The 9,138-nt window shown below is 35.6% G+C and overlaps 1 protein-coding gene across 1 annotated transcript; it reads right to left on the bottom strand.

The window, feature by feature from the left end:
* Nucleotides 1-245: 245 nt before the first annotated feature.
* Nucleotides 246-8,853, bottom strand: LOC108479442 (protein MEI2-like 1). The gene is made up of 15 exons (XM_017782039.2): nt 8,423-8,853; nt 7,247-7,404; nt 6,985-7,030; nt 5,407-5,655; nt 4,562-4,986; nt 4,272-4,430; nt 4,005-4,121; nt 3,764-3,912; nt 3,365-3,441; nt 2,852-3,253; nt 1,943-2,588; nt 1,526-1,610; nt 1,336-1,404; nt 1,022-1,201; nt 246-888 (listed from the first exon to the last, which is right to left on the bottom strand). The coding sequence occupies exons 2-15, from the start codon at nt 7,322-7,324 to the stop codon at nt 727-729; spliced, it is 2,844 nt and encodes a 947-aa protein (XP_017637528.1). The 5' UTR covers nt 7,325-7,404; nt 8,423-8,853; the 3' UTR covers nt 246-726.
* Between the last annotated feature and the right edge of the window lie 285 nt (nt 8,854-9,138).

Below are 9,138 nucleotides of genomic sequence, written 5' to 3'. Positions count from 1 at the left end.
CAAAAAATAATCTAAGTTTCTTTACAAAGGTCTAGAGACTTAAGTCAAATCCGTAACTTGAACAAACTTTATAATCCTCTTCCGCCGTCATCCGTAATAAACAAAATACAGCTATTCAGATATAAACTGAGTTTCAAAATTCAGGTAGAATCCTCCACACAGCAATATCCAAGGAAAAGTTGTCTGTGTTCAAACATTGTATTGTGAAGCAATAAAGAGAAAATGAGGTCTAAAAGGCAAATCAATAAAGAAGAATGTAATGTCATTAATAAAAATAAACAAGAGAGGTTCAAAATTCCATAACTATAATACTTAGATATGTTGTCTCTTTTCTCTCTCTTAGAACAATATCACCCCCACCTTAGACCGAAAGCACGACTCATAGGGATTCCGAAACCTTGGGGACAAAAATGAGATCACATACAAAACTGATACAAAAAGAATGGATCCCTCTCAAGTCATGCATAAGCCAAGGAATTTCCATACATCATGATACACTTCAGTCAAAGACTACGCAAAATTTGAAGCCCCCATAAACGGGCTTTCGATAGAAAGACAAAATTACCACTTAGTTTGGGTCATGCATCTTGGTTCACAAAACTGCTTCTCTATAGCAAAAAGGAAAAAAAGAAGTCATCAAGCCACCCTCAAATACAGAGTCGGGTAGATAAAAGTTTGAGTACTCTGAAAGGGTTTTTTAAAGTTAGAGCTGGATAAGCAGACTGCTCAATCAGAATCCTTCGAAGAACCCAATGATTCTGCCCCATTGGAATATTCCTCCCCGTTAGCTAAAGTTGAAGAACTACTTTGGCGATGGTTCTCCTCAGTGCCAGATGTTCGAGGTCTCCCTGGCCTTGACCGAATATTGGTACCCATAGGAAAGGGCTCCTGCATAAACAAACAACGATGTAGGACTTAAACAATTGAAAAACATCCTTCATTGCCGATTTAAGAACAGGGAAAGCCAAAAAAGTGAAACTACATTATAAAATGCATTGAAGCCATGTCAAGATGAACTTACCTGATCACCAGCATTTGGGCCATCAGTATGAAAGAGAATAGGGCGGCAACGTTTATCCTCATTCATTAAGCTTGAATTCTGGAAATGAGCAATAAGAGCAGCCTTTCCTTGGATCCTAGCATAAGCAAGAGTCGCCACCTTTTCACTGTTGAACTTCTCCCATTTTTTGCCATCAAATGCCTAAACAGAAGTATTGGTTTAACCTGATTAGCTTTAGCTTATCAAAATAATAGTTAAGTACACGACTGCACATGCGGATGAGTGTATCTACGAAAATAACAGTATTAGTGAGACATATCATCCATGTATCAAACCTTATGGAAAGGAATGATCTGTTGCGGATCAATCATGTTGATAAACGCATAGCCCACATTGCATTTGTTCTGCAGATAACATTTATAAAATTTAGGATGAGTAACACATCCAACTACATGTAGCAAGTCCAAGGATGAATCAGTTCGTCAAGGTAGGAAAACTGTTAAGTAACCAATTAAGTTAACTTGCCTTGAAGTCAATTGGCAAATAAATAAAATCATAAGTTCCTCGACAATGTTCATCAATGGCTGCCAGAAGCATCTTTGAAGTGTACCTGCAAAAATAACCATTTGACTTCTTTTAAGGAGATAACAATATGAAAGAACGGAAGACAGGCTACAAGAAATGAGCCTGTTATAGGATGCAATCAATAAATCTGAAGAATGAAAACATGCATACCATCAAAATAACTATTTAAGCATTTTCCACAGCTATAATTTGCTATTTAATCATCTATGGGTATAAGGTCTTTCCTCAAGCAGAAGAAAGTTTCAAACATTAAAGAATACTAAGAAGCAAAATCATTTTAATAAGAAAGAGAACAACCCAGACACATGAAATTAAAAATAAATTGACTAAAATTTGCATGAGCAGAAGCTCGCATACTTGTTGGGTATGTTTTTAATCATAAGTGTTGTTCTGCTGTCATCCCCACGTATGATGCGGTCAATGTCAAGTTCATATTGTTTCTTATCAGCATTACTAGAATTCAGTTCATTTCTACGGTGTGAGAAGCTTCTAACACGTTCATTAGGAGAATCAAGAGACGTCGGCATTGAAATCATAGGGTTCCTGCCAGGGTAAAGGTGGGACATCTGCTGAGGAGAGTGTACCCCACCATTTTTCATCAAATCCATGCCACCAACATGAGAAAAAATGTTGTGGGAAGCAATTTCAACAGGATGTGATGGCGAACTACCAGGAAAACCCACACTTCCAAGAGATCCTAGGTGAAAACCTGAAGTTTCAGGAGACTCCCCAGCAAAATGATGCCGCCTGTCCCAGAGTGCAGAATTAGGTGGTGCTGAGCCAATATGGTGGTGTACAGGTGATCCTACATTGAACATTACAGGGGGAGCCCTAGGAAATGCAGGCATGTGTGGAAGGCGATAAGCATGAACACCATTGACAAATGATGGCGAATTTGGCCAAACCATGGCACTTGATGGATGTTGCTGGTGTGAGTTGTTGGTCTTCCACATGTAACTATTTCCATTAACCGACAAGCTTCCATTTCCAGATGACCCAAAAACTAGAGATAATTTATTAGCAACAGAAAGTCAGAGAAAACGGAAAAACTAGAGTTGAAGCCTAAAGCATGAGAAATAATTCAATTCAAGAAAAGAAAAGGAGAGTTAAATTTTGGCCGAGACTTTAACAGAATGAATTGTGAAATTTATCAAAAATATTCTCGTATTGAAAAATGAAGTTTCCCTATGAATCCTCAACAGAAAGCAAAAAAGATGCAGGAAAACATGTTTCATTGATGTTGATATACAAATCAGCTTAACTTACCCCCAGCAGTAGGTTCAATTAGGTGCCCATTTGAACTTGCTCCCTGTACATGCCTATTGTCAAGTCCTTCAGCCATCATGGAACTGGCGCTACTAGCCATGTTTGTTATGGTGCTTGGGGAGTTGAATGCAATACCATTGGCTAAGCTATCATGGTACTCGGGTAAGGAATGAGGATGGAAACTCGGTATCCCATGGTTAGCATATTTCATTTCATCCATAGAGTGGTTGGGCTCCCGAAGACTTAATTTTTGGCCTATAGGTGCCACTCTTGCTGGAGAGGCTAAGTTAATAGGAACAGTAGAACTCCGATGAGGTTCAACAAATGTATTAACAGGTGACTGGATAACTGAATGTAACACCTGGTTAGATGCATTCTCCATGCCACCAGATGCAATTACTCCTGTAGAAAGTCAGGAGGAACCAAGATGTATGAAGGAACAGAAATATTTTCTCAGAAACAACAGCTTATAATGAATTGATCAAATGGCAGGATTTAAAAGCAAAAGTTTACCAATATGCCCTGATAACTCATCAAAAGGACTTCCACATATATTAGGTTCATCTTGTTCCTGCTCAGGCTGAATAAAGCTGCAACACAAACTTCATTTTACCACAACTTACAAAGGCTGCTTGAAAACACCAAGGAATAAAATACAACTTAGATGCTCAAAAAAGCATATAAGGTGTCCAGAAAACGATTGCACATCATTGACCAACTCCATACTCATGGCAAAGTAACGCAGAAGCAGTGAAGTGACAGAGCCATCATGTAAAAATTAATAAAAAATTATCTCACTTTCTAGGATCACGAAAAGGGGAAATTATAAATGTTCCAGATTCCCTTCAGAAGCTAAGATCAAAAACATTTTCTTTAGAATTTGAAGAAAGCGGCAAAAGTTGATAATATTACCGCCTAAGACCCCCTGGACGGCTTGGTTCAAGTTTGATCTGTTTCCCAGCACTGTTACTCCTATTCAGAGCATTAAGGGCAGCTTCTGCGGCTCTAACATCATAAAACTCAATGACTTTGTGATTATGCTTGTTTGGAACCTCCCTTATCTGCCATGCAAATTAACCACAAGATTTAGACATTTATCATCACAAAATATAAGGGAATTATGAAGCTGAAATAAATTGAATGAATCTCTTACTTCTTTAATTTCCCCAAAAGCACCAAACATCCGTTGAAGCTCATCAGTTGAAACAAAGGAATCAACATTGTAAACCACCAGTGCCCCTTGATCTACATCTTTTTCAGATGCATTGTCCTGAGGTCATAAAATCAAAATGAATAAAACAGCAATGTTTCACATAAAGAAGCATCAACAAATTAGACAAGACAACGGTAGTAAACGCAGTGAGGGTAATAACAAAATAGTAAACAGTAACCATCCAGAATAAAATGGTTGAAGCCACACCTTTGGAATTGAATAATGTATATCAAGTTCCCTACGCCGCAATGGTTTGTTTTGCAGAGCCCTCATCGCATTTCTGGCTGCCCTTATATCATAATAAGAGATCATAACAAACCCACGATGTTTGCAGGCAGTATAAAGAGTTCGGATATCTCCATATTGCTGACAGAAGATAATAGGTTAGTCAATTTAACTTACAGGAACAAATAGCACTTCAGTACAGGTAGATGGAAGAAAATTAGCTAGCACAAAGTCTCAATAAATAGTGTAAGAAATGGAAAGGAAACACAAACCTCAAAAAGAGTCTTTAACTCTGAGTCTTCAACATTGCTATTGATGTTCCTTACAAAAAGTGTTCTAGAAGGAAGTTCACCATACGGATGTTCACCAACAATCGAGCCATTGGGACCCCCTTGACCATTGAGTACTCCGATGAGATCTGGGTTCCTTTGACCCATGGATACATGATCATCCCCTTCTAGTTCCATTCCTCCACCACTGCTGAATAGGTCAAAATCTTCTAACTCATCCCCTTTACTGGCATGAGTATTAAGTCCCAATTCATCAATCACTCCGGAGAAGAGATCATCTTCGTCAGGGAGGAGATTTCCAATAGTTTGTGCCTCAATTTCCTTCATAGATTTGAAAGATTCTTCCTCATGGTGTGAAGCAGCTATACCAGCATGTTGAGAAGGTAGATCATTCCCTAATAATCTCACTGCATACAGATAAAAGTGAAGTAACTAGAAGAAAAAAGAAATGAAAAAGAAAATGCAGCACAGTGAAGATAGTAATTAGCTCTAATTTTCACCATTAGATTGAGAATTGTCCTAATGAGTTGGTTGAGCCTCTGGTAGAGAAAATAGGACATATGGAAATATATACGTGAACAGATTAACATAATGGATGAAGATGGCATGATTTTTACCTTATTTTTACACATACTTTCTTTTAGAGTTATATGCATAGTAGGAAATAACAGTCATCAATCAAGCAATGAAATACAATATCTAATAAAGCATCTGATACTGGAGAAAAAGGGAAGAAACAATGCAAACGTGGAATGCATGTATGTACATGTTAACAAACTGTCATACACACGTACATAACTTTCATAGACATAGACAAAAATACTTACATTTTCTACTAAATATTTCAGACAACGAACTGGAAAACAGACTACTTTCATGCTGGATCACATTGGCGTTGCCGCTGTTTCTATTGAAGTTCACCACAGGTTGCATATGCAGATTTGACAGCGATTTTGGATGATGATTCACAGAATTCCATGACGGCTCAGATAAGTTGGCAATTCCATTCCAACTGGTGTCGAACTTTTCTTCTTGATCTCTACCCAGATTTGGAGGAGATGACTGAACCATGTTGTCTGCAGAGACCATAAGTTTTTTTTTAAAGACAGACAGGAAGATAACCATGTACAAGTTGCACAGAAATAGCACGTACATTTTCATTCAGAAGATCTTAGATTTCCAGGTAACAAGTAATTAAATGCAAACAACTCACACTTATCTTTATAAGGTATTTAACATTTGTAAGAATAAAAAATATAGGAATGAATTCCAAATATTCAAATCTAACACCAAAAAAAATTTCCATAAAGGTTAAAGCAAGAAACATATATCTAAGAAAGAAGCCGAATAAGGGTACTAAATTAATAGACGTTTATTGCCTTCTCAAAAGACACTCATTTTCCAAAAAATAAAAATCTGAAAAAAGGTGAATTGTGACTAACAAATTAAGATTTTGCAGAAGCTGGAAAATAAAAACACTAAAATGGACACCAACTTTTGGCTCTTAATTTTATCCATATGTTTCAGTCACTTTTTGAAAACAATAGGGCAGAAGTCAATCTAGAATATAACTGTATCAATAAACAAAAGCACTTCTCACATGAACTAACATACAATGATTTAGCACAATCAAATAGAATTTCATCTATATAGCCAACCATCCCCAATGACAATTTATTGCTTCAGGAAGATGATGTCCTTCAGAAGAACCATCAGTAGTCAAGCTTTCATTAAGAATAATCCAAGCAAATTGTCGCATTCTTTTGACGAACGCTTCAAAGAAGGTACCCAGAATTCCTTGATGCAAATTGCATTGGAAATACGATCATAAATATACTTACCATTCCTATCGATGGAGTGACTCAGGAATCCTTTTGATACAAACAAAACATAACAGTTGGAACCACGCAGTTATTAGATCAATCTTTTGGACTATTAATTCAATTGCAAAGGTTAACTATGGTTCTTAAATACATTCCACGTGTCATCACTAAGTTAGGCACCACAGTTTCTCATGGTAATCAAGAGACTTAATAGATCTTCATTAAGTTTAATGATGACAAAAGCTAAAAGTTCCCTCTTATGGTCTAATCCAACTGACAAGAAACTAACGGCCAGTTTAAAAGGTTAATGCATTTAAATGAAACCATCGATCTTTTGGATTATTCACTCAGTCATAGAGGTTAACTGTGGTTTTTAAATGCATGCACATGTCATCACTAAGTTAGGGGCCACAGTTTCTCATATCAAGAGACCGAATCGATCTTCATTAATTTTAATGAAGGTAAAAGCCAAAAGTTTACTAAAAAGAAATTGACAACATGTTTAAATGGTTTATGCATTTAAAAAAACCGATTAACAGCAAACAGAACCAGCAGTTCAGTTGTCCATAGCACTGTTCTCACCTTGGTTATCAGACATGGCATTTGGCTTCCAAAATCCAATTTGTCTCTGCCCAAACAGAAGTTGATATTAAAGCAACATGAAAAGGATTGGTTCTTTTTTGGCACTGGAGACTTAAAAGTTTCAAAAAAAAAATTATATCATTTCTAAAGGATCACATTTAGGAACCCTGCAATAGCCTTTAAAACAAGAAATATAAAGACCTAATAACTCAAAATACAAATGAAATAATAAAATTGGGTGTACTATCATGCCCATGAGTACCTCAGCTGGGAAACAAACGTCTTCCGAGAAATGGGATGGTGCCGATGCATTCTTTTGATCCATGATCTCAGATGGCATTGTACAGCTTCAACTCCAGAAAATCTCAAAAACTAAAAGCTCAAAATTTATCATTCAAGGCTCCATTTAATCGCCATATCCTACAGCATTCAACAATCACTACTTCCTAGTCAGTAAACAAATAAAATTGTAACCTTTTTTTTTTTTTCATTAAACAGAAATAACAACACAAATGCAAAGGGAAATTAGAGATTCAAAAGAAATATTAATAAATTAATTCATTAATTCAAATTCTAAACTATTTTATTTAATCTATCAAATATCATAGAAAGGAGTGAAGATGACTCAAAAGCTAGCTACTTTCTTGAGAAATTAGCAACTTAAAATGAAATTTTTGAGGAAACATAACGGGATTGTTTTTTCCTTTTAATAATTCAAATAGGTTGAAACAAGATGTACCATGAAAAGGAAAGCCACTTACCTACCAACAACCAAACAAATTTACCATTTGGTTTCCAAGAAAAAGGAAAAAAATTTTAAAAGAAAATCATCAATCCTAATTTTTGAACACAGGAAAAAGAAAAAAATTTAAGGTGAATTTTACATTTAAAAGAAAAAAAACACTAAATTCACAATATTATAATTCAACTTTCTTTTGTTCTGCATGCTTTTCTAAACAGAAAAATAAAAAGTATGCAACTTCAACCCTAAAAATCAAGTTGTTAACGACCAGATCAGCTAAACCCAACTTGGAATTCACAAAATAAACTATTTTTAACTTCAAAATTACCCTTTTTTCCCACTTACCAAGAACAAAATTATTCAAAAACTCCTGATCAGACCAGGGAAAAAAACTATGGGGAAAAAAGCTCAAATTCTAAAACTTTACTCACAAAATTGGGGTAAAAAAAAAAAGCCCCCAAAATTGTCAAAGTTTGACCTAAATAAAACAGAAACTAAGCGTTACCTTTTAAATCAAAATCCTGAAAATTCTGTCAGCAACCTTTATTACGTATTGATGCTCAACGGGAATTTAAATATTTAAAATACATAGAAAATTTGAAAGAAGATAAGAAAAAGATAAATTAGAGCATAAAGGAAGAAGATAGAGCAAGGGATCTGAGCATCTTTTTCCTTCCATTGCAAGCCATTACTCACCAAAAGAGAGAGAAGATCTTTGTTCTCCTTTTTCTCTTTGTTTTCTTCTACAAAACCATGATTACAAAATCATACCCGAAATTCAAAATATATATATATATATATCCACTCTCTTTGGGGCAGCTTGATTCCGGAGAGGTGAAAAGAAAAAGGAAATGAAATTTCCGGCGATCAAGAGAGCGAAATTCCGGCGAGATTTGGTTTCTCGCCGGTCGCTCACCGCTGCGTTTTTTAGAAAGAGAAAAAAAGAGCGAAAGGGAGAGACACAGAAGGTGTTGTGTCGTGTTGTTGTTAGTTGGCTTAGAAAAAATGGAAAAAATAATAATATTAAAGAAAAAAATGAAGAAAAATTAAATTCCTTAAAACGCGACCGCTTTATTTTTATAGGAAATCTTTTGTGGTTATAACGGCGTTACGGTTGGGGCGTGATGGGGATATAGAGCCGATGCTTTAAGATTACGGAAAAATGAGGTTTTTGATGAGCTGGCTTTCGTTTTAGTTATGTAATTAATTTACCCTACTTATCCTAATCTTAAACCAGTTTCAGTCATTTCACTTTGCTTCTAAAATTTTCAATTTAAATCTAATTCTTCTGTTTCCTAAAATTCTCCATTATTTTTTCATAATTATAAAATGGTGTAGCAAAATTTGATTTTTATTATTTGGAACTTTTGGGTTTTTATTTTGGAGTTGGGATTTCTTTTTTCTTTTCGATT

The sequence above is a fragment of the Gossypium arboreum genome, chromosome 12 (assembly GCF_025698485.1).
Source record: "Gossypium arboreum isolate Shixiya-1 chromosome 12, ASM2569848v2, whole genome shotgun sequence".
Taxonomy (NCBI): Eukaryota; Viridiplantae; Streptophyta; class Magnoliopsida; order Malvales; family Malvaceae; genus Gossypium; species Gossypium arboreum.
This window is presented reverse-complemented; position numbering and strand designations above follow the sequence as displayed.

Coding starts and splice junctions, on each gene's coding strand:
- LOC108479442 (XM_017782039.2), bottom strand. CDS start 7,324: ATGCCATCTGAGATCATGGATCAAAAGAATGCATCGGCACCATCCCAT. Junction 7,031..7,246: donor ACGTTTGTTTCCCAGCTGAG/GTACTCATGGGC, acceptor CTGTTTGGGCAG/AGACAAATTGGATTTTGGAA. Junction 4,431..4,561: donor AGTTAAAGACTCTTTTTGAG/GTTTGTGTTTCC, acceptor ATCTTCTGTCAG/CAATATGGAGATATCCGAAC.